At 55.8% G+C, this 24,129-nt stretch overlaps 1 protein-coding gene and 1 long non-coding RNA gene across 6 annotated transcripts in view; one reads left to right on the forward strand and one right to left on the reverse strand.

Annotated features, from left to right (window-relative positions):
• IP6K3 (inositol hexakisphosphate kinase 3) overlaps positions 1–21,691 on the reverse strand; it is a 29,799-nt gene extending 8,108 nt beyond the window's left edge. Inside the window, exons 1-4 of one of the 5 annotated variants that reach the window (XM_067006042.1) lie at positions 21,290–21,691; positions 17,121–17,326; positions 7,052–7,417; positions 196–406 (exon numbers count right to left, since the gene is read on the reverse strand). In XM_067006042.1, coding sequence (XP_066862143.1) covers positions 196–406; positions 7,052–7,238 — 398 coding nt within the window. In that variant the 5' untranslated portion in view covers positions 7,239–7,417; positions 17,121–17,326; positions 21,290–21,691. Of the gene's footprint in view, positions 1–195; positions 407–7,051; positions 7,418–10,960; positions 11,105–17,120; positions 18,142–19,568; positions 19,893–21,289 lie in introns of those variants that run through there. The other 4 variants (XM_067006040.1, XM_059078011.2, XM_059078009.2 and 1 more) reach the window with 4 other exon arrangements.
• On the forward strand, positions 17,429–23,639 carry LOC131764587 (uncharacterized). The gene is made up of 2 exons (XR_010835051.1): positions 17,429–17,526; positions 23,258–23,639. It is a non-coding gene; the product is annotated as an uncharacterized lncRNA (long non-coding RNA).
• Positions 23,640–24,129: the final 490 nt, after the last annotated feature.

Consider the following 24,129-nt stretch of genomic DNA (forward strand, 5'->3'; position numbering starts at 1 on the left):
AAATGCATTCCTTTTTTTTTTTTTTTTTTTTTTTTGTCATGTGGCTTATTCTAGACAGAGCTTTCATCTGAATTTCTCCTTTTCTCGGCTCTGGCCCTAATGGGGAGCCATCGGCCTTGGCACAGGCGGGAGCAGTGCTGCTCCCCGCTAGGGACGTGCTGCCTGGGTTCTGTCATCCTGCCAAGTGGCCCTCACCTCTCCTTGAGTGAGTGTACCAGCTGGGTGTGCTGCCACTGGGGGAGGGGGAGGGCACCGCCGCCACTGGTGGTCTGCTGGAGGGTCTGCCATATGGCCACGGCTGTCGACTCTGTGGAGACCTTGAAGGGCCCCCGGCTCCCCTTCAGTGGGTTGGCAACCAGGCTGAGACGGCCTCGACTGTCTTTCTGGAGGTGCACGGTGATGGTGCCTGCAGAGGGGAGGGGTGGAGAAACCAGATGACATTTACGGAGTGGATGCAGTATGATGTCCTTCTGAACTATAGTTGAATGGCTGTGGTCAACCGCCCCCCTTCCCCAACTCGTCTCTCAAGGAAGAGCTACGGGGACTGGCCTGAACCCGATCCTGTTCCAGAATGAGCCCAGAGCTGCGGAGCCTGCAGAAAATGGCCTCGTACAGATGTTGGCACAGCTTCTGCTTCGTCACCTCTCCCTGCCCCTTCATGCTTGAAACAAAGCAGCCGCGTACATTTCGTCCTCACATCCCCACTCCCCTGTGCGCGAGCACACCACCCAGGCACCCCGCAGCACCCCACCCGGGCCCAACCTGGGGGCATCTGAGCTGGTCCTTAGCAAAGAGGGCCCTCGCCTCTGAGTGGCAGTGAGGGAAGTCGGGGGCTCCTCTCATTCCTGTCCCTTGTCCTCTGCCTCCTTCAACACCCTGGCTCTCCCCTCTGTTAACCTGTATCTGAGCAGCTTCTTCCAGGAAGCCTTCCTCTAACAGCCTCCTGGTGCTCCGGTTGCCCCTTCATTCATTCTCCCCCCATCCCTGGCTTTCACACTGACGTTCGCCATTGCCTTTGGTTAGACACACAGCACGTGAAGATTATGGACAGAATGTGGTTCTTGGATAGAAAACAGAAGGCGTGTGAGATTTCTCCAATGGTGCTTCCTAACCACCGGTGTTTGTAATCCAGACATGACATCCTACTCCAGTTGCTGGCTGTGATAGCGAAGGATGTGAGGACACCCACTGAACCCATGCGCTAGCCGAGCTTCTCCTTTAGGACATTGACCAGGTCAGGTCATTGGCTCTGGCCTGTACGTTAATGGCTCTGTGGTGTTCTTTGGACTTCTCGCTCTGCTGGCAGGGTCCAGCCCTCCCTCTGTGGGTGCCCAGCCTCCCCAAGAGTTCTGGTGAAGGTGGAAGATACTCATGATCGTGGCCCAGGAGACGGCCACACGAATGTTTTTGAGAAAGCTGGATCTCTACAGAGTCCTTTGTTCCCTGTTCTTCCTGCAGCGGATGCCGTGAGGACCCTCTCTTTGCTCCTTCTCCTACCAACCCATTCTCCATCCATGTTGTGCCCGAGGGCTGACTCTTTCATGCACCAATGGCTCCTTTGCCTGACAGTTGGGCCAGTGAGGGACACTGGCTGGAGAAGGGGGAGGGGAGGAGAAAGATTGGGGCCTTGTCCCACTTGTTCCCTCCCTGCTGCGGCGTGGCTCTGCCGTGGCTGTGTTTCTCTGCAGCCTCCCTCTTGCTCAGCTCCACCATGCCCTCACCTTGACCCTTCAGGCCTGGGGGTGGTTACAGTCTTCCAAGTCCTCCTCCTCCCTGGTTGCCTCACCATCCCCAGTTATTCCTCCCCCACCTTTTTTTTTTGGTAGCGCTGCATGGTATGTGGGATCTTAGTTCCCCAACCAGGGACCGAACCTGTGCCCCCTGCCGTGGAAGTGTGGAGTCCTAATTCCTAGACCGCCAGGGAAGTCTCCCCAGTTGTGCCCTTAATCCTGTGTGCAATTCTGTGAATAGTCCCTTGAAAAATTCTCTTTATTTAACTCCCTTGGCATTTAACTCCCTGCTCATTTTCCGCTGGGACCCTGACAGATGGGAGGGTTGTCTGTGGTCACATCCTCCCAGGTGTTGCTTTCCTCCCCTGGCCGCTTGGTCACCTTCTCAGCGTTTAAGTAGTCATTTCTGCTGAACCAGCAGCCAAGGCAGCTGATTTCCCCTCGTGCAGCCCTGCCCGGCCCTCCTGGGCTGCTCGGAGCAGACACTCATTTACAGGGCTGCTCTATAATTCAGCGAGACACGCTCCAGGCCCGTCTGTGCCTAGCTCAGTGGTCTCCCTGGGCCAGGCCTGTCATCTCAGGTTCCCAGTACCCTAATTCTGCAGCCTGAGCGTGACCTTCGGTTCCCTCCAGTTCCTTAAAAAACTCTGCTTTTGGGCTTCCCTGGTGGCGCAGTGGTTGAGAATCCGCCTGCCGATGCAGGGGACACGGGTTCGTGCCCTGGTCCGGGAAGATCCCACATGCCGCGGAGCAACTAAGCCCGTGAGCCATGGCCGCTAGGCCTGCGCGTCCGCAGCCTGTGCTCTGCAACGGGAGAGGCCACAACAGTGAGAAGCCCGCATACCGAAAAAAAAAAAAAAAAAAAAAAAAAAAAAACTCTGCTTTTCCTTAGCTCATCCCAGGCCCCAGTGTCCCGTGAAGTAATCATGATAGTAACCGTAACAGCACACTTGAACCTGGCATTCTGTAGTTTACCTGGACAGTAGCCTGCATCCCTAGACCGAGCCCACCAGGGCTGTCCTGCTCACGAGAGCAGGGGGCTGATGGCAGGTCAGGGACACAAGTACAGGAGTAATAACCACTGCCTGGTCTTTTACACCTACTGTGTGCCAGCATCATGTGCATTTTGTTGATCACTAAGCCTGCAAGGCACCTGACTGTGGTCACTGAAGCTCAGAGAGATGGATAACTAACCCAAGGTCACACAGTTGGTAAGGGATGAAGGCCACGCCAGCCGTGGATATGGGAGACGGAACAGGCTGTCCCACTGAGCCTGGGACTTAAGCGGGAACCTCCTGTGTCATCACACTGTGTTTACCCGTGTGTGGATGAGGCACACTCCTGCTGTGTCCCCAGTCACATTTGTTCTGGTCATTCTGTTCCATAGTAGCGAACGGAGAGGCTATGATGCCACCACCTCATGAGAGGGCCATCAGTGCCGAGGGCCGGAAGCGCCAAGAAGCCCAAGGGTATGGTGTTACATTTCCAGCCTTGACTTCTTGGCGGGAGGGTCGCTGTGCTTGTTCCAGGGAGGAGGACTGACCTGGGAACCACCCCCAGGCCCCAGAGCCTACCCTCCAGGTGTGAGAAGAGGGGGAGCTGGCTGGCCTCTGTGCTTGTCCTTGGGGGGGCTTGGAGCCTCCTGGCTCCTGGGGAGGCAGGAAGGGGTGCTGGCCAAAGGCAAGGCCCTTTTGGATCTCATTAAGTCCAAGTTACCATCTGGCGGCCGCCTGGCCTTTCCCACTTGTGAGGCGAAGGTGACAGGGCTGCCAGAAACCACAGTCCTGGGGAGCTCAGGGCCCAGGAGTCCTCCTTGGAGGGACCAGAAATGTGACCTTCACCCGCTTCTCTAGGTTCCAGCTCGTGTCTCATCTCATCCGTTCTGAGTGTCTAAATAGATGGAGGCAAGCAGAGGTGCAAATAACACCAAACCAATAAGATCCGAGAGTCTTTTCTATTTCTCATATTGTCAGAGCTACCCAGCAAGACTCCATGTCTGCCTTCTCGCTCTGTCTCCCTGCATGCCTCTCCCTGGCTCTGTGTCTCCGTTGGTCTGTCTTCCTCCCTCTCTCACACACTCTCGGCTCAGCCCAGCCCTTCCCTCTGAAACCCGGGACCATAGCACATAGCGGCTTTGCAAACGATCTCGGGTTGCCTGCCCTTGACAAGAGCAGCAAGTCCGTTGAATCCAGACTCCCTGGGGCTTGGATTGTTCTTTTAGTCAAGAGCCTTCAGTCTGGCCTCCAGCTTGCCTCGGGTGTCCATGGGGACTTGGCGGCCCACGGGCTCCCAACACTCTGCTGCCTCTGCCTGGCCAGGAGAGTGGGGGACCCCAGCCCTGTCTGCCTGCTCACCAGCCCCGCAAGCACCTCCACTGTGACCATGTCAGCTGGGCAGACATGAGTGCTCACTGCCTTGGCTGACGTGCCCAGAGCATCTCAGCAATTTCGATCTGGCCGAGCAGCTTCCGTGAATATTCTGTCATGTATTTATTTTTAAGCTCATGAGAACATTTATTTGCCACTGTCTGTAATATGAATCTGGCTCATCCACTACCAACTTGACCTAGGAGTATGTCCTCACTCACCCAAAGCCGATGGGAAGACTGGGAGGCAGATGGACACAGCTTCAAGACACTGTCATGTCCAAGGAACCCAGCAAAGGGTCCAGGATGAGCTCCTGGCACAGGGAGGCCACCCTTGGGAACGACGTGCCTGCCCAGCAGTCCGCTGCCATCACCGTGCAAGGAGTGAGAAGGAAGAGGGTGGGCTACGGGGCATGCAGCGGCCACGTCAGGAACAGCCCCTCTTTCTGGGTTGTTCCCACCAGAAAGAAAAGGGAGACCCCTGTGGCAGCTTTGTAGGTGTTTGAGTTCCCCTGACCTGAGGTCACTAGCTGAGTGACCCTGGGCAAGTCACCGCTCCTCCCACGTTGGGCTGGGTGACCCCTGAGCACTGTCATCTGAGGAGTTGTCTCTTCAGTGATAGTCACTGGTGGAGCCAGCCTAGGGGGCCGAGAGCCCACACTTGGGAGACAAACTTGAATTCTGGCTCTGCCTCACTAGCTGTGTGGCCTGAGGCAAGTTGGGTAACCTCTCTGTGCCTCAGTTTGCTAACCTGTGAAATGGGGATGATAGAAATACATTCCTCAGAGGACTGTTGTCAGGATTAAACGAGTCAGTCATGGAAACTGCTTCCAGTGTGTCTGGCACTGAGTGAACACTAAGGGTTGGCCGATATTACTTTTCTTTTCTGGTGAAACAAGGTGCCCACACAGCCTGAGGTCCTTCGAGGGACCCTTTCCCATCCCAAACCTGACTTCAGCATCTGAGGGCTTGAGGGTCCCAGTTCTGGGTCCTTTCTAGTGTCTCCTCAGACGTATGCTTCCTTGGGTGGTGTCTGGATGCTGGCATCACGTAGCTCGTGTTCGGGCAGGTGAGGGAATCAGCGTTTCTGCATCATCGAAACCTCCTGTTTGGGTGTCACGCCAGCCCATGGGCTCTGCCTCACCCTCACCCTCAGTCAGGCTGTGTGGTCTCACCTGAGAGATGTCCTGTGGTTCCCTGACCCGGCCCCTCCCGACTTGTTTGCAAACATCATCTCCTGAATGAAGCCCCAAGGCAAAGACTGATGCATGAGGTGATGACTCAGATCAATCTATCAAGTTAGCGGGGCCCCAAGGCGGGTGGCACCAGGATGGGCCCAACCTGAGAGGGAAGCAGGGCAGAGGAGGGGTCTGGAGAGTCGACAGTGGCCAAGACTCCCCAGAGTGGTGCGGTCCTAACCCACCCGCGCCACCCCCCCACCCCGCACAAATGGAGGATGGCTCGTGCAGACAGGGAACGGGGAGGGCACAGGATGTGGTCCTGGAAACCCACCAGCCTCTTTCACTTCCCCGCTCTGCCTGGGGCTGCCCTGGCAGCCTGTCTCAGCTCCAGAGCTGTGTCGAACCAGCGTGAAATGCTGCGGGCAGGAGGCCACCCCACCTGAGATCCTGCCGCCCCTTTGCTGGCTTGAGTTCAGTTGTGAAGGGCCAGATGTTAATTCCAGTGGATGCTCAGACAAGATGGGAAGTGATCCACAGCTGATGGGCAACGCTGGCCTGAGGCTCCAGAGGGCTGCCAGCGAGGCCCGCAAAGGCTGTACACCAGCCATCCACCACTGGCTCTCATTTGTCTTATCTCAGACTCTCAGAGGTGCTGGCAGCCCATGACTGAAGCAATGCCCAGGGCTCAAGGTCTTGGGCCCCTCTCAGTGGGTCTGAATCTGGAGAATGCTGAATACAGATTCCTGGGCCCTGACCCCAGGGATTCTGATTCAGAGGTCTTGAATGGGGCCTGGGAGCCTGCATTTAAACACACACACACACACACACACACACACACACACACACACACACACACACACCAGCAATTCTGATAAAGTTGGTTGATCCTGCATCTCACTTTGAGAAACACCGATGAAGACAGGCCCCATCCTTCCCAGGTATCCACATCACTGAAATGCAGGTCAGTTTTTAACTGACTTATTAGAGGTCTAAAATCCTCTAAAGGAGGTCTTTTCTCTGAGTATGTATCCCTTTGTGGCCCGTGGCTGGCAGAGTCCTGCCCTGAGCCCTGTGAACCGCTTTTACCGAAGGCTGGATGTGAACAAAACAGCCTGCCCCTCGGATGCTGGCAGCCCCCAGAGTGCCCCTGTCCGGAGGCCAGCAAACAGCAGCCCTTTCCCCACAGGCTTCTCTCCCCAGAACCCACTCTGTGCTCAGATCCAGAACACACACTGCTCCGTGCACCGTTTCCCCAGCTACACCACAGAAACACCCTGGCTTTGCCCCTCGATGAGGGTGGGAATTCTGGTTTCCCAAACACACTGTGAGCCAGCCCCTCCATAACCTGTCTCAGACCCAAGGCTCCTGCCGTGCACCTGGGTCACCTGAGGGAGGTGAAGGAGGTCTCCACCTGTCCTGTGTTTACCAACCACAGTCACAGGACCCAGCCATGGCACTCCCAAAGCGCAGACCAGGATGACCCATCAGGGCGGGGTGGGGCTGGGGAATCACTTTATCCCATTCTCAATTCCCCGAAGCCTGGTGGCTTGAGCTACTTTGTAGGACGCCAAATGGCATAACACTCCAGGCCTGGAGGCTCAAAGAGTTCAGAGGAACTGGGGCTGTGAAGGCCAGCTGGGCTGTGGAGAGGGGCAGGTCTCCATGGCAACACTTCAACGCACCACTGTGCTTGAGGAGGTGGTAGGTGTGTGCGCCCGCCCCGTGCTGGCCCCATGCGGGGGGTACTGAGCACTGGGGACTGCCCAAACACTCACCTTTGTACTGCGGAGTAAAGCGCTTCATGGCCAGTGGCAGGGACTCGTAGAACCTCTGCTCCTGGGAGATGAGGGGCTTGCACACCGTGTGCTCATCATACTTTAGTACGCTCAGGTGACCTCCGACCTGGTGCAGGAAGGGCTCCAGTGGCACGCCAGGGGTGTCCATGCTGTCCTGCACCACCATGCTTCAGCGTGGGAAGGGGGCAACCCGCAAATCCACAAGAGGAGGGAGGGCCCGAGGTCGAGGTAGCAGCTCCCAGACAGAAGGCGGGGCTGTCAGCAGTCCTCAACTTCCTCCTTCTTGGCCTTTATCGCTGTCATAGCACAGGTGTCTTCCTGGCTGAGGGCTCTTGGCAGGGTTCCCTGGAAAGCAGAGGAGGAAGGAAAAGGATGTGAGGGAGGTGGTGTGCTGGTGGGGGCAGCACTTGAAGTCGCCAGCCATGACCCCCAGGTAGTTAAACAAGAATGTAAATAGTAAAAAAATATATTAAAAAATTAAAAAAAATTTTTTTTTAAAAATTTAAAAAAAGACTGTAAATAGGCATCGATTTCTTCTGGAATAATCTGTTACAAACAACTGGTAACAGTTACTGCCTCTGGGGAGCAGGGCTGAGATGGAGACTTTTCACTAAATACCATTTTGTGCCTTTTGAATTTTAATATTAAAACATTCAAAAAACAATACCTAAAACTGTAAGCTTTCAGAGTGCAGTGAGTGTGTCTGAACTTCTCATGTCCTGTTGCCTGCCTTCCTTTGGGAACTTTGATCCCAACCCAACGGAGAAGAGAGCTGAGTCCCTGCTGGTGGGGACTCACCATCCTGCAGGGGCTGGAGGGGTACAGGAATGTTTCGTTTTGATATCGCATAGACATCTGCTGTGCACCATTATGGCTCCACAACATCATTGCTGTGTGACCTGGGGAAGTTACTAAACCTCTCTGGGCCTCAGTTTCCCCATCTGTAGAACAGGATAATTATGATACCCATCTTGTGGACTTAGGGTTCAGAACTGAGATATAAGCCCATGAAAAGGTTAGCCCAGTACCCGGAGCTAAGTGCTCAATAAATGTGATTTATCATGATTATTTCTAGCATTATTGCCATGGTGGTCATATTTTCCTACCGGCCCTGGGAGGGCCGGCTTTATCACTGCTGCTTGCAAATGAGGAAAGCAAAGCCTTCAGTGGCTTGCTGGGGCCCACCTCAGGCCAAGAGCACAGGCAGAAGTTAAGCGGGGGTTCCTCGTCTGGTCCCCCACCACGTGTGCATCCTTCAACCTCCCTAAGAGCGGGCCTGCCGGACCTCAGGCAAATGCTGGAACTCTGGGCTGGAAACATGGCCCCTAAAGACATCCTGACGTTGTCTCAGGTGAGTGCCAAAGAGACACTGCAAGGGGAGGCTCTTGTGGTCGTATTCATCCTGTGCGAGAGGACATTCCCGCAGCGGTGCCCGTCACCACAGAGTTATTAATACTCTCTCCTCTGCTGGACTCCCGGCCGGCCAAGGATGCAACTAGGCTAGGCGGCACTGGGCGTGATTAACCCTCTGTTGACCTTCAGTCCAGACCATGGGCATGGCTGGCTGGCTCCACACACAGTAGTACCTGTCAATTGGTTCAGGACTCCAGCTCAGAGAAGCTCCCACCACCCACCTGGACCTCCAGCACCAGGAGGAGGAGTTGAAAGCCTCAGCCCGGCCCGACACTCCCCTCCACGGCACCGCTCCCGAATTGGCTACTATTTGACAGGCCATAGAGCTCCCCTTTAGGAAGGGAAAGGGGGTAGCTTCTGCCTGGTGTGTGCATTTGCTTTGCCGGATGCGTGGCTGAAGTGTGACTGGGGAGGCTGGGGGTGCTGGTGCGAGGCCTTAGGGCGAGGAGGACTGGGGCCTGATGGTGAGGGGCTCCCCCCAGCCCCACTCTGAGACCACCCAGAGGTGAGCCCTGCTTGGGATCTGCCCCCAGGAGCTGAGGAAAGAGGTTGGGAGGCATCTAGATGTGAGGAAAATCGGGAATCAGCCCTAGGATGAGTTGATACCTTCAGTCTGGTTATCAGACAAGACATCACAGTTCCTTGGCAAACCCAATCCTCCTTGCAAACTTGGCCGAAGCAGGAAGGAGGAAGGAAGAGAAAAACCAATGCAGCCCGACACCTCTCCTCTGGCCGGGCTCACTTGTGTGTCAGCCTTTGCCAGCTCACCAGTCCCCGGGTCAGGCAGGAAGAGGCGCTTCTGGTAAGCAGAGGGACAGCCGGGTTGTAAAGTTCATTTATAGCCACTCCTGGAAGGAGCCGAGGCCCCACGCACCACGCTGTCTCCCCAGGGCCTGGTGCTAACCAGGCCTGGCCTCACCTTTGCAAGCCCAGCTCTGGCAGCGTCCAGGCGGCGGCCCAGTCAGACCCTCATGCTGCTGTGCTGGGCGGCCCCTCGCCCTTCTTTCCCCACACCCCCTTTCCCCCCGAGGAGCTCTAAGGACATGGATGTCACCTACCAGTGGTGGCATGAGGAGAAAATAACAATAAATGGTAACAAACACACAGCCAGGCAGTGTTCCAGGAGTTTTACATAGATGAACCCATGTAAGCCTCACAACCGCCCTATGAGGTAATTAGTTATCAGCCCCAGTTTACAGATGAGGAAAATGAGGCACAAAGAGGTTAAGTAACTTGCCTGTGTGTACCCAGCTATTAGGGGGAGAACAGGGATTTGAACCCAGGCACACTAGCTCAGAGCACGCTTACCCGCCATGATGCAGAGGGGTTGGGGGCTGCTGTTTCTCTACTTTGAGAGACAGGAAACTGAGCCCCAAGGAGGCTGGGGCTTGGCCAAACTCACCCGCAAGTCACTGGCTGTGCTGGGACAGGGACTCAGGTTTTCTTGTCCCCAGGCCTGGTTTCTCCTACCCTGATGCCCCCTGGCCTGCCCTCCCGCTACCTGATGACAGTGAGTGCATGTCCTAGTGGTGGCTGGGATCCATACTGCTGCAGAAACCATTGTGAGGGGCCAGGTGAGGCACCCCTGGAGCTGGGCCTTGGTATTGACCTGCTTGGGGCTTTCTGCCTGGGGAGTGGGGGGTGTCAGCCAGACCCAAGAGGCACTGTCATTCCTAGCGCCTCCGCCTCCCATCCCTGCCTTCCCCAGGGTCAGACATTCTCAGGAGCCCTGGCCAAACCTTCTCAGGGAGCCAGGGTCAGCCAGAAGACCCCAGGCCTCTGAGACAGCTCACACACAGCAACGTAAACTCTCCTGCCCCAGACTTGGTGTGGGTTGGCAGTGGTGGGGTGTCTGCTGGGTAACCAGTTTGTACTTTTAAAAAAGCTGGACTTGAATCTGGGGAAACTGAGGCCCTTCTGCTCAAGGGTCATCTTAGGGTGTAGCTTAGGGGCTATCTGAAGGTCCTCCAGCTCCTGAGCTGTGTGGCCTGAGGTTCTCAGTCAGGTTGTGGGAAGGAGCAGAAGGAGGACGGAATGGCAGTGGCTTCAGCCCCCGGGGTTCCTGCCTGAGGCAGGCAGGTGGGTTTTGCTGCAGCTCAGAGAGGTACTCTGCGGCTTCCCCTTGGCACTGATGCTGACCTTGGATTCCCAAGGAAGCTGAGGTTTCCTGTCTGTTGCTGTGGGATTGAGCTAGAGAAGGCCTCCATTCGTCCCATCCTTCCTGCCAAGTCCCAAATGGATAATTCAGGTTGACAGACCTTTCTTAGGCCAGACCTTCCTTTTGCCACACGCAGGCACTTCTGTCATTGACTCAAGCCTTGGCCTTTGAGCAATGCCTCTGGGCCCCATTCTGCTTCCCAAGAGCACTGGGCAAGGAGTCAGGTGCCCGGGTCTGTTCCCGGCGTCCCCCCCCCCCACACCAGCTTGCTGAGGCCCCTGGGATGAAGTGGGTAACTGTTCTGAGTCTTGATTTACCTCCCATTGCCACAGCCTTGCCAGGGCGCTCAGATGACAGAATGCACGGCCCTCCTTTGTGGATTCCTCTTCCCAAGCGTCTCTACCACTTGAGCTTTGTCACTGTGTGGGCTATTCTCAGGACTGACCCCTGTGACTCAGCTTGGGTGCTGGGAAGGCAGGTGAGGCGGTCACCAGAGACAGGATCTCACCCCCTCTCTGACACACTGAAGGGCTCCCTTTAATGCTTTGAAGGGAGACAAATGTCCCTCTCTCCAGCCCATGCCTCCTCCCGTAGACCCACAGCCCAGACCTCTTGGCCAGCATCCTTCCCTAGTGCTCCTTGGAGAGAGAGAAGTAGGAGGAAGGAAGAAGGAGGGAGAGAGGAGGATGAGATGCTCCCAGCCAGAGGAGCTCAGCCTAGTGCCCCCTCCCCTGGGAACAGTGGTCAAATGCCCCCAGATCCCTGTGTCCTCCTGCCCTGTCATTGGGTCATGTCCTGAATGAAATGACTCTGGGTCTCACCCCAGGAGACTCAAGGGCTAATTTCTCTGATGGGGCCCAGCCATCGAGCTGGTTGTTAAATAAGGCCCTGGACCATCTGTGTCACTGCAGCCCTGGGGGGGCCTGAGTGACAGCCAGTCTGCGCTGGGTTGCAAGACTCTCCTTGGTTTGAAAGGAGGGTCATGGACAGCAGGGCCTGCAGTTGTATTTGGCTCCCAGAGTGGGGAAGGATGACAGTACCAGTGACGTCAGGCGCAGTGACAGATGTCACCCATCAAGCTGAGGTGGATGAAGGCACTGTGGCTCATCACCGCCAGTCGGCACATTTTAGTTCCTCTTCCTGAGATCCTTTCTGTATATACAACCTCTCCCCACAGGCTAAACCAGAGTTCATTAAAAATTACGGAAGATACACCTCTTTTAGAACTCGCCTCTCCCATTTTAGGGAAGGTGCCAGGTGAAACCACAAATCGAATTTGTAAGGGTTCAGCTTGGATTAAATGAGTCATGATCTCTATCTTATCAGAGGCTGTCAGCTCCTTATATCTGGAAACTAGTTGGTTGACTGTGGTTATTGTCAAGACTGTTCACAAATATTCTGTTTTTTCCTACGGGAATGTGGTATATTTTCACTTCCCTTTGAAGGTACATTGGCCGAAGAGTGATTTGCTTTGGCCAACATCGCATGGAGGGGAGTGACATATGCCACTTCTGGTGGGAGCTTTTAGAGAAAGCAGTGTCCTAAATTCTCTTTCCCTGGCCAAGGTGATTTTGGAAGCACAGTCACTTCCTGAGTGACTGTGCATGACAGCGAAAGAAATCTGGGCTATATTAGGCACTGAGGTTTGGGGGTATTTTGTTATGCAGCTCAACCTGGTCCATCCTGACTAATTCACCAACTCACAGCCAGATACCCTGTATGGAGCAACCTCAGGCACTCAAATATTTCATTGCACAAATATATCCTCTACGATCATAGTTACTCCTATGAAACAACTACTATGGACCACTGGCCTTACAATGCCCATCTCTGTTTCTCAGGAGAATAATTTTCAGATGGAAACAAGTAGAAGGGCTTTCCCGGGGTCCAGAGCCAGTGAGCACTGGTGCTGGGATTGAGCCACAGTAAGTCTGTCTCATTCTAAAGCCGATGCCTGTTCTGCCCCCAACATGCAGTCTCCCTTGTAAGGGAGGGGCAGCCTCTCTGGTTCCCTCTGGGAGTCCTGAGCCCTAAGTGGGGGCCAGAGTCCTGTCTGAGATCCTCTCTACGCTGTGTGTCTCAGCTGTGCACATCAAGAACGGGAGACTTGTCCTCGACTGGGCAGCAGGAGCGCCACCCTCGGGGGGTAGTGTGGGTTCACGTGCCGTGGGTGGAGGGCTCCCATCCGTGGGTCTCTTGAGCCCTGACCGAAAGCCACGTCACCACCCCCAGCATTATTTGCAGACTAGAAAAGTAATACCCACGGAGCACGATCATTTCTCAAATGTATCTAAATGCTTTGGTGTTTACCAAAATACAAATTCATTTGAAGGCGTTATTGAGTTCCTAGTAGTTTTTTTAAATCATCATCTGTTTTCTCAATCAACAGATACTAAAAGTCTAATGAGTATTGCAGGGGGACTCATGGGGAACAAATTATGTTGAAAAATGAGTCCTAGTTGAAAAGGTTAGAAGAGATACTGCTGTCAGCCAAGACAGGGGTGGAGTGAGGAGTCCAGGAAGGGGTCTGATACGGGAGAGATGGAGGCTCAGCCTGGGGGAACTTGAGGGAGGCCTGTTTGGGGGCGTGTGTGTGCAGGGAGCAACAGGGAAAGGCAAAGACAGGCAGGGAGATGGGACTAGAGGGAGGGTTGAGTGGGGAGGCCGAGGTGAGTGCTGCTGGGGGTCTGGGCACGGAGTGGGTGCAGAGGAGGTCGGGCCACATGGACGGGAGGTGCCTTTCTGGCCCCCTCATCAGTCTAGGCAGGAGGGGGGTTGCCTGAGATCGCCAAGGTGTGGAAGCCTTCGGACTGCATCCCAGTACATCTGAGGGGGAGGGGTGCGTTCTGGGGCAGAGATCATTGAGAAAGCGCTTGCAGCAAAAGAAGGCTGCAAAATAAAATGTGTTGGGCTGCAGACTCAGAAGTAGCATGGTTTATGGCCTGCCCTCTCGCCTCTGAAGCTCTAAGGTACATTTTGCAGGTAGCTCAGGGCCAGAGGTTTGGTAAAAGTACCATTCAGTGTATCTGTGATGCCCAAGGGAGCATTTTTTAATCTATTAGAGACGAGAGGACCAGAAAACCATTTAAAACTGCTGAGGTTGTAATGGGCAGGAGAATTTTGGAGTTTCTCACACGGCAGAGGGTTGTGTATCATCTGGGGCCATCAGGGCCTGGAAGGCACAAGATTATTTTCTGGGGGGAAAAAAAATCAAGTTTTAAAATCCATCCTGTGAATGACTCAAGGGCTGTGGGGTGGTGAGTCCCTCCATCTGCGCAGTCCTGGCCCGGTAGGATCAATACTGAATGCTGGGGGAATTCACACATCACCTTCTCAGCCATGGCTGAAAGATGAGGCTTTGGAGAACATCTATTTCCTGGGGAAGGCTTGATTTCCAGAATTACAGAGCAATACTTCATATTCCTGACTTATTTCCAAGTCGATGTTATCCTTTGAGGGAAGGTTTTTTTCCCCCCTCTCCTTTTCTCTTAACATTTAAAATCTTCCAATGTTCCTCCAGCTTGAGGATCAAATGCGATTTTAATACAGCGATTATTAGTTTAGAAGCCCTTCAGCTCCTGACAAATGCCCTTAGCCGCAGCAGTGATGTTCTGAGCTTGCTGTCAGGGCGGGAGATGCATGGTGTACAAATGATTGACTCAAAAGCCGAGAGCCCCGGAAGGGCTGCTCTGGGGGAGGGCTTCTCCCTTCCCAACTCCGACAGAGCCAGACCTCATGACAGCACCTTGGGACCTTGGGCCCCCCTGGCCGTGGCTGGGAACAACTCCAACAGCCCCTCCCAGGCAGGCTTGGCTCCTGGGGACCTCTCCGCCTGGAAGCTGTGCCCAGGGTCTTGGATACTGCTAAACATCCAGAACTGCACATTTTCCAGCCTCTGAAATCCTGCCCTACACCTTTCTCTAAGTCACATGACCAGCCACCTGCCTTACTAGCCAGAGATAGACTGTCTTGCCAGTGGTTAGTATGGCATCTTTAGGACTCTAAGAAGAAACAGCTTTTTAAGGTCAAAACACAATAGTGGGGTGGAGAAGTGTGTGTGTGTGTGTGTGTGTGTGTGTGTGTGTCTGTCTGTCTGTCTGTCTGTCTCTCTGTCTGTCTGTCTGGGAGTGTGTGGTCACCGCCGGCCACAGGGCTGAGCTAGTCCAGTCTGAAGGGTGAGCCTTTGCCCAGCAGAGGGCAGCAGTAGACGGGCCAGAACCTCCCAGAGAGGAGGCCCTCGGGCCAGCAAGCACCTTGGCCCAGCGATCAGGGGCCGCTTTCCCCAGCTGCCCTGGGTTTGCCAGGCCTGTCTTCAGAGAGCCTGGACGGTGGCTGAAGTGCCCTTCCCTTTCCCAGATGGCTTTTAAAGACCTTAGAAGTTATCATCAAGGTGGACGTCCCCCCACGTTCCCTTCTCTTCCTGTCACCTACCTACTTTTTCTAAAGGTTGTCTGGCAGGGGCCGGGGAGCTTCCTGACATGGGTGAGGCACACTTTGAGGAGTGGGGTGCCTGTTTCGATTCACAGGGGAGGGACCCCAGAACAGGAGACGGGGGCTTGCCGAGGAGGCGGGGCAAGGGTGATGGAGGGTCCATATGAGCAGAGCAGAAGTGGTCTTCAGCATCTACAACCCACCAGCTCCTCCCCTGGGGGTGGGTGGACTCCTCATCCCCTTCGATGGCCATCTGGGCCAGCCTCCCCCTACCTCCAGGTCCCTGAACAAGCCGATGCTTGATGCTCACAAAGTTGATTGCTGTTCCCTTGGCGGCTGCTGATGAACAAGATAGCAACCGCATGGGAAGGATTTCTTTAGGGACTCTGCTCAGAGCGGGAGAAAATAGGGGCAGGCTGCTGGCCATGGGTGGGCTCAGCCCGGCCTGCCGCCCCCAGGATGCCCTGGGACAGAGCACTGGGACAGCCCCAGGGACCACAGCCCCTTTGCAGAAGAGGAGCTTTTCAGATCCCTGATAAGGAGACGGCTTTGTGGGAGCACTACGGGGCAAGGGTGCAGGAAAAGTGCACAGTGGGGGCAGGAGACGTAGCTCTGCCTAGACTCCCTGTCCCTTCCTCTCCAGGACTCAGTTTCCCTCTCTGTAGTGAGAGCTGCTGACCCAGCCCTGTTCTTACCCTCCCATGGGACAGCTGGCCTTTCAATTCAGCAAGTCTTTGTGGTGGGGGGAGAATGGGGGAGCGGAGAGTGGAGGTTGGCAGAGATGCTACCAGATTGAAAAAGGCTCAGAAGACACACTGACCTGATGCCCCCTGATTGGATCCTGGTCCAAAGCATTAAAAACTATTTAGGGCGCAACTGGGGAAATTGGAATGTGGCCTGGATGTGGCCATCTTTGGAGAGCCAATGGTCTTGTCAGTGGGGTAAGGCACTGGGGTTATGTAAGGACCTGTACTGAGGTCTTTGAGGGGAGTGCGGTGATGTCCATAGATTACTTCAAAATACTTTAGCCTTAGAGAATACAGTGAAGCAAATATGGCAAAACTCAAACAACTGTGAAGATCCACTCAGGCCATGCAAATTTCACTGTGCCATTCGCCCTATTTTTTCCTGTAGGCTTAAAGTCTTTCATAGTAAAAAGGCTAAAAAATAAACCAGTAGCTTTTAAAAACTGTAGAAGCCCAGGTCTTGCCCTGTGGGATCTGAATCCCTGGGGAGGGACACACCATGGATGTTTTCAAGGCCCCCAGAGAGTCTGAGGACCGTGGCAGGCTCAAGTTCAAGTCTGTTTTACTGGAGGGGGGGGGCAGAAGAGCCCATGGGGAGGGTGACCCTAAAGACTCTGCTACTGCCCAGGGCACTGGGGGCCCCTGGTGGTGACACATCTCTGATGGCCTTCGTCCACACCCTCCCTCCATTGGGGACGCCCGCACCCAGGCCCCAGCCGCTGCCTGTAAGTGCTGACATCATCTAGCCCTGTGGCCCCTCTCAGGTGGAAGGGTAGGGCTGCTGGAACAAAACATGCCGTTCCCAGGGCCCATGCTGCCCAGTTCTCCTGGGACAGCTGCCTCTGTGAAGGGTTAAACCCAGAGTGGCGTGGAAAGGATGGCTGCAATCTCTGCACCTGACCCCACAGCTTCCCCTATAGTCCCGGCTCGCCTCGGCCCTCCCACCTTCATGCAGGAGCCAAAGTTCCAGACTCCAGAACATCCTAGGAAGCAGAGGGTAGGAATCACTCTAGGGAGAGGGGGAGAGAGACGGGGGAAGAGCATATGACAGAATTTCTATGTTACTGAACTGTGCCAACATTCCCCCCCCCACCGCCGCCCCAAAGCACAGACACACACAGACACACCGGCATCTCCACAGAGCGGACCCCTAGTCATGGGGTCCTGGACAGAGATGAGGCCCATCCCCTCGGTCCCCCATGGTTTGAACAGGTCCTGTGGCCGTGAGACCCTCTCTTCCTTTGCTCAGGTGCCATCAAGGCCCTCCCTGCCCATCCCTATCCCCCGAGGCAGCACTCACCAGAGCCTCACTAGTGGCGGGACTGTGGGAATGTGTGGAAGAGGGTGTCCGGTGGAAAGTAATCTTCTCTTTCGGTGCCCGCTGTCTGTGGTGTTGGGCAAAGGCCCTTCCCAGGGTCCCAGCGTGGAGAAATCACCGTCCACTATAGCACTGGTGGAGAGGTCTGCCCAGACTCAGGTCTGCCCAGAGGGCTGGGTTGCAGAGGCCTGGGGAGGAGAGGTCACCTGACCCTCGGGAAGGGCCTGCAGGGGCTGGCTTGCATGGCCAACTGTCAGCTGGTGTTGGGTTGCTCTGGGGCAGGGCCAGAGGGTGGAAGGGCGTGGGGAGGAAGAGGAGGAGTGTTCTGACCGCTGTCTGGATGGATGTCAGGCCCCGTGCACCAAGAACCAATTGCCCCAGGCCCCTGGTTAGTATCTGATTCCCTGTTCAGGGGGTAAGGCTGGGGTGGGGGTCCTGTTCTCCCTTCCCCTGTCTGCTGCCCCCACCCCACTCCCTATAACCTCACTGCCAGTTTGTCCCAAGCAGTGGCTGCCAGAGAGAAGGAAAGTCTCGCAGCAAGACATTCAATCAACAATCAGCTTGAGGACAATCAAGTATTTTTTTGAGGCCCTTGTGGGTGCTAGATACTATGCTAGGCTGACCCAGGAACCTGCCAGAACAGTGCCTGTTGTTGGGAGATTACAGTCAGGGGCTTCAGCAAGTCAAAGGGCAGTTCCAGGGTAAATGTTTGGTGGGAGGACAGGGGGCTGGGGGTGTCCCCTCACCAGCCTGGGGGAAGCAGGGAAGGCATCCTGGAAGAAGTGACCTATGCAGAACTGAAGGAGAAGGAGGGTCCGCCAGGTTTGGTTCAGGGGAGGGTGGTGAGAAGAGCACATGCAAAGGCCCAGAGGCAGCTAGGGTGGAGGTGGGGGGCGGGGAGGTGGAGGCACTCAGGGTGGCTGGAGCAGGCAGGGAGTGGGGAGTGATGACACATGAGGCTGGGGGGTGGGAGGGGGTGGAGAGGCGGGCCTCAGAGTTCTCTGTCCTCAGCTTCTCAGGAGGCCCTCAAGGGCTTTATGCCGGGGGGTTGTGGGGTGGGGGCAGGCCCGGTGTGTGTTTAGATGGCTCGCTCTGCTTTGAGGAGAGCGGACTGGGGAGGAGTGGATCACAGGCGGGCAGGCAGGTGATGAGGCCCCAGGTGCTGTCCTCCAGGTGAGTCCCAGCCTGGTGCGGAGAGCAGGCAGTGGGGTGAAAGGGAGCGGGCAGGTCCCTGAGGTGTTGAGAAGGCAGGCTTGACAAGGTCTGGTGACGAGTGAGAGATGGGGTGGGGTGGGGGCAAAGGGCAGAGACTCAGCAAGGGGCAGGCTTCAGATCTGAGTGACCCTGGGCCAAGTATTAGGAAGGTCTGACATCCGCCCTTCAGGTGACTCCGGCTACCCCGCACTTCTGGCCACCGTTCTTCTGGGTGCTGCGCAGCCCACTTGCCCTGACCCCTGCCTGTCCCTTCGGGGCTGCTCCATGTGTGGGCGCTCGGTTTTCAGAGGCTCCGCAGCAGTCTTGGGGTTAGAGGCTCTGCTCTGCCCCGCCCCCTCTGCCAGCTTCCCCCTGGGGGCATCGGGCCTCTCTCTGACTCTGGGCCGAATCCCCCAGGGTCCCCTCCCCCACCCCCTGGTCTAACAAGGACCCCCGCCCCCCCTGCAAATCTGTTGCTGCAGCGCTGAGGCACGTGGCTTGCCCCGCCCCTCCCCGAGTTTCCACGTGTCCGTGGAGGGCGCACTCGGGGCAGTCTCTCCCTCACTGCTCACTCAGGGAGCAGGTGAGCACGGAGAGGAGGCAGGACTAGAACCTGGTCTCCTGGTCCCTGTCCCAGAGGTGCCCTAGATCACTGTCCACTCAGTGCCCACCGCACCCACTCTGGGGCCTGGCACAGCACGTGCTGCTCAACAGATGTATTATTGGCAAAAGAAGGGGCCTGGGACTGGCCGCCCACAGCCCAGCTGCCCTTCCTGTGGCCAGCCTCCTTTCCCATTCCCACCACGGGTCCTCCCCCTGACAGGGCAGGACAGAACAGGGATTCCCAGGGCGCCCTGAGGCCTGTTTTAAAGTGGAGCGAGGATCCCGTGCACCCCCAGTTGCTGCCTGGTCCAGGCTGGCGGATCCCATTTCACTAGGGAAAGCAGACGGTCAGGCTGCCTCGAGCCTCCAGCATGCTTGGCCCCTCACTGCCCAGCTATGCTCCGGGCTCTGGTTACCTGGTCGTGACCTCCCTTCTTTCCAGCCCTCCCCCACTTCCCCTCTCCCTGCTGGCTGGACTCAGATCCCTGTTCTGGGAAACTTAGAGCCACCACAGGCTGAGCGGGAGGGCCTTAGCGGGGCAGAGGGGAAGGGACCTTCCCCCTAAGACGGCTGGTGAGGGGCAGATGCTGGGTGGACCCAGGGCCTCAGGAGGGTCGGTTCACCTTCCAGTACCTGGTTTTTGTTTTGCTGTTGTAAAGAGCAAGATTCCACGCTGACTTCTCATTCACCCATTTATTTCACATTTTTGAGCCCCCGGTATCGGAAACACACAGCAGTAAACAAAAGCACCCATGATCTTGTCCTTTCTGCTACGCAATTGGATACGCTGCTCTATTTCTGTTTTCTGACTGCAGCCAAGTTCTCTCCATGGTCATTTTCCTGAAGCTTGGCTTCCCCTGCAAAATGCCTGCTGCTCTGCCTTTTTCCAATGCTACCCTGTCTGGGATCCTGTGACACTGGGTCTGGCTCTTATCTCTCCTCCAGGAAATCAGTCCTGACCAGCAGCCAGGCTCTTCCGTGCACTGAACGTTCCAGACTAGCTCTCAGATGTCACCATTTGAAGGCAGAAAATGCCTGGGGCTCATAAGCATACTCCAACTATTTGGGGCCCATCCTCAAGGCAAAGGGGTAGGCTGGTTCCTCCCTGACCTGTCCCCCCCACAGACTCAACTGACCTTTTAGGACACCCTGACCACCATCCCTGCACTGCTGCCTTTCCCACCAGTTCATCCAGCTCCACATCTTGTGGATTTCATGTCCCAAACTGGTCCCCTTTGCTCCATCTCTGTGGCCACCACCCTGCTGTCTCTGGCACGATGGTTTCAGTAGCTCCTCATGCTGTCCTCCCTTCTCCTCAACTCCCACAAGCCATTCTCTCCAGACTGATGTTTTGGAACAATTTGGGACATGTCATTTACCTGCTTAATACTCTTCAGTGGCTCCTGGTCCTAAGAATAAAGTCCAAATGCCTCCCAGAGCCCAGCTCCCCAGCCCCATCTCGCCTCTGTGGTCCAACCACACCTTGCACAGGGCCTTTGCACCTGCTGTCCCGTCTGCCCGGGATGCCCTTCCTCCACCTCTCTGTCTGGTTAACTCCTCTTCACCCTTCAGATGCCAGCTCAAGTATCACCTCCACCAGGAAGCCCTCCCTGACCTCTCCAACACCGTCACCCACCCAGTACCTTTCTTTAGAAGCACTTATCCCAGATGTGGTCTCACTCTTACTTGTGTGATTATTTGCTCCTGTGTGTTTTCCTTCCTTGAGGACAGTGACTTGGCTCATTTTGTTTCACACTATGTCCCCAGCATGTAGCACAGTGCCAGCCTCCCAGTATGTGTTTGATGAATGAATGAATGAATGCATGAATGAATGCATGAACTCATTCTGGGTCTCTGGTTTTCACAGCTGGGAGTGTGTGGAGTCATGAGCTTTTGGGGATTTCCTCTTCTCTTCCTGGCCCCAGGCATGGAGTCCTTGGCCTGGTCACTGTGACATCCTTCTTTAGAAGCTCCCCTCATGACCCAGTTTTCTTGTTCTAGAGACAACAACAACCCTCTGTGTTCCGGGACATGTCACCACCCCCTTCCCGCAGGGTAAACATCATGGCTGCCACAGATGTTGCTGAGCTGCCCAGATTCCGGCAAAAGCCCCTCCTCCCTCTTGCTGCACCCAGGCTTGGCATACCGCCCTCCCCTTCTTCCCCTTTCCCCTCCTTGGTCGTGTGGGAGCCTCCAAGACAAGTGTGCAGACCAACTTCTCTACCCACCTCCCCCGCTCCGTGTGAGGAGCCCTATTTTACAAGCCAGGATGCCGAGGCTCAGAGAAGAAGCACCCTCAGTTGCGTGATCCCCTCCATTCGGTCTCCCTCCTTTTCCTGCCTGTCAGTTATTACCTGGTCTGTCTTGGCTTTTTCTGTCTCTGGTTTTTCTTTTTTTCTCGCGCGTTCTCTTGTTACCTTTTCTGTTTCTGCGGACACTTCTTGTTCTCATTCCGCTGTGTTCAGGCCGTAGGTGAGTGTAGTGTGCGTGTGTGCGTGTGTGTATGTACGAGTGTGAGTACGCGCGTGTGTGTGTGCATGTGTGTGAGTGTGCATGCCGGCAGGTGCAGGTGAGCATCCAGATGTGGGTGTGTGAGCACGTCGATGGGGGGCGGAGCACGCTGGGCTGAACAGGTATGTCCTAATTAGTGGGCCTTTGGGATAGGCTGCTCTGGGGAGGGCAGGGGTATGGGATTCTGCCCAGAGACTTAGGCCCTGTGTGCCCCAAAGGGACATCACATAGGCCCTGGGTGCCCCAAAGGGAACCGCAGAGCACGGTCCCAGGCAGGGAGCCCCTTGGCTTCCTTTGTGGTTGACACGTGGATCTCTCTCACCTGCCTCCCCAGTTCTCCCCGAGTCATCCAGAGCCGCCCCGGCCACTGGGCCCTCTGGGATTTGGCTGCCGCCTCCTCCATCAGCTGCCACCACTCCCTCCCTAGAAAGCCCAGGATGGACCACACGCTGAGAAAGGTCACCACCGGTCACTGGCAGCTTCTCGCTGTCAGAGGAGGGTGGGCAGCTGGTGACTCCCCCTGGGTTGGGTCTGTGCTGGCCTGACTGAGCCCCTCGACCCCACCTGGGAACTTGTAGCCTGGATCCCATCCCGGGCTCTGCATCAGAGGCTGCCCGGGCTTCTGTTGGGCTCCCAGATGGCTGATGAGCTATGACCCCTGGGGGCGGAGGGCCCCAGGCCACAGCAGCCACTCCACTTCCTCAGCCTCCACTTGACCCAGGGAACCCTGGAATCTGAGGAGACCGCACACAGGAGGGCAGGTGTTAAACCCTCTTTCAGTCGGCTGGGCTCCCTTGACCAGGACACAGCAGGGGTGTCACCTACCAGTCCTGGGAGTAATGTCAGGGGGAGGGAAGAGCATTGAGGGGGACACCAGCACGGCCACCATTCAGCAGGGGCAGGAAGCAGTCGGTGGGCACCCGCTCTTCACACGCACCCGTAACCTCATTTGACCCTCACATCCAGTGTGAGGTTGGGGCCATTATTAACCGCAGTTTACAGCTGGGAAACAGAGGCCCAGAGAGGCCTCATGGCACACAGCTGGTAAGTGGCAGATCTGGGATTTGAACCTGGGGTCCCCTGCTCTCAACCGCTATCTTATTCACCAGGCAGCCCCACAATCACACAACGGTGGTGCAGGAACTCATCCCCCGTCGGCGGGGGGGATGCCCGGGGTGATCCCCCCACTTCCCCAGCAAAGCCCAGAGCCAGGTCTGGGCTGGGGAAGTGGAAGGAGGGAGGTGTCATCCGGTCCCCCCATGGGGACACAGGGAGGGGACCTGGCACAGGGCTGGTTACGTCCCCAGCTCACATCTGGCTGCAGCTTGGTGAGGACGCCTTCCCCAGACAGTGCTCAGGGGGGCAGATTCTTGTGGGCTGTTAATCCGAGCAAGAGCCAATGGGTGGCACTGAGAACCCAGTTACACGTCAGGACTGCAGCATCTGCCTCCTTTGCCCCTACTTTTATGAGGCCTCCCTGGTGGCTGACATCAAAGGCCGTCAGAGGAAGGACCCTGCCCTGCCCTGCCCTGAAGCTCGGAGACTTTGCCACGGTCTCTAGGGTGGAGGACTGCCCTCCTGGAGGGCACAGGCTGCCACCTGCTTTCTGGGCATGAGGGGAGGGGCACCGGGGGGTGGCCTGCCCCAGAGCAGCTCCCCAGGAGGTGAACCCACCATTCGTGCCTTTAGTTTTCACAACTTTGTTGGTTCCGCTGGTCAGAGCAATGCTCTATAGAAAGAAATGAACTCTCAGAACATCTGAGCTGGTGGGACCCTCAGAAGCCACCAGCTACAATCTTTTCATTTTACAGGAGAGGAGAGACAAAGCGAGGCTGCAGAGAGATGAAAAGACTTGCCCAGAGTCACACAGCAGCCAGTGGAGGAGCCAGACTTGAACCCTCGGCCCGTGTTGCACGCAATGCGGTGCTGGTGAAGAGTGTGGACTGAGATGTGGACACACCTCGGTTCGGAGTTCCAGCTCTGCCATTTCCTGGTGATGTGATCTTGGACAAGCATCTTAACCTCACCGAGCCTCAGTTTTCTCATCTGTGAAGTGGGGATAATTTTCTTAGGGTTATTGTGACATTGCAATGATGTAGTACAAGTAAAAAAATGTTTAGCACAGTGTTTGACAAAAGGTCCCCCCAAAATGTTGACTATTATTATTCTTATAAATGCCAGCAAGTCCTCGTGTGAACTGGGCCTAAGTTGGAGAGGGGAACCACAGTGGCCACACTTTCCAACCCTGAATTCAGACTCATGCCCTGACATGGTTATATGGGAACTGTGGCCCAGAAGAGTTGAATCTTAGGCTGTCCCCCTTATGCAGGACCCATGGGTACCACAGAGGCACATATGAGGTGCTGTGGGGGTGTAAGGAGGGAGAGATTAGTCGGCTTGCCATTCGGGCAAGGCATCCAAGCTGGACCTTGAAGGGTGCCTAGGAGTCCCCAGGCAGAGAAGTGAATGAAGGAAACAGCAAGGGGAAGAGCATCCACGGAGGCTCAGAGGCTTAGAAGCGCATGGCGTTCCCAGAAGCCTTCAGAGTGGCTGGAGTAGGGGCGGAGGCAGTGAAGAGAGGACACTTCGTCTCTCCCCACTTTGAGGGGTGCTGCATTTTGACTGTGAAGCCAGGACCATAGTTCCTGGCAAGGGCAACCCTTCATAGCTCACATGAACTTTT

This window comes from Kogia breviceps, chromosome 10 (assembly GCF_026419965.1).
Source record: "Kogia breviceps isolate mKogBre1 chromosome 10, mKogBre1 haplotype 1, whole genome shotgun sequence".
Lineage (NCBI taxonomy): Eukaryota > Metazoa > Chordata > Mammalia > Artiodactyla > Physeteridae > Kogia > Kogia breviceps.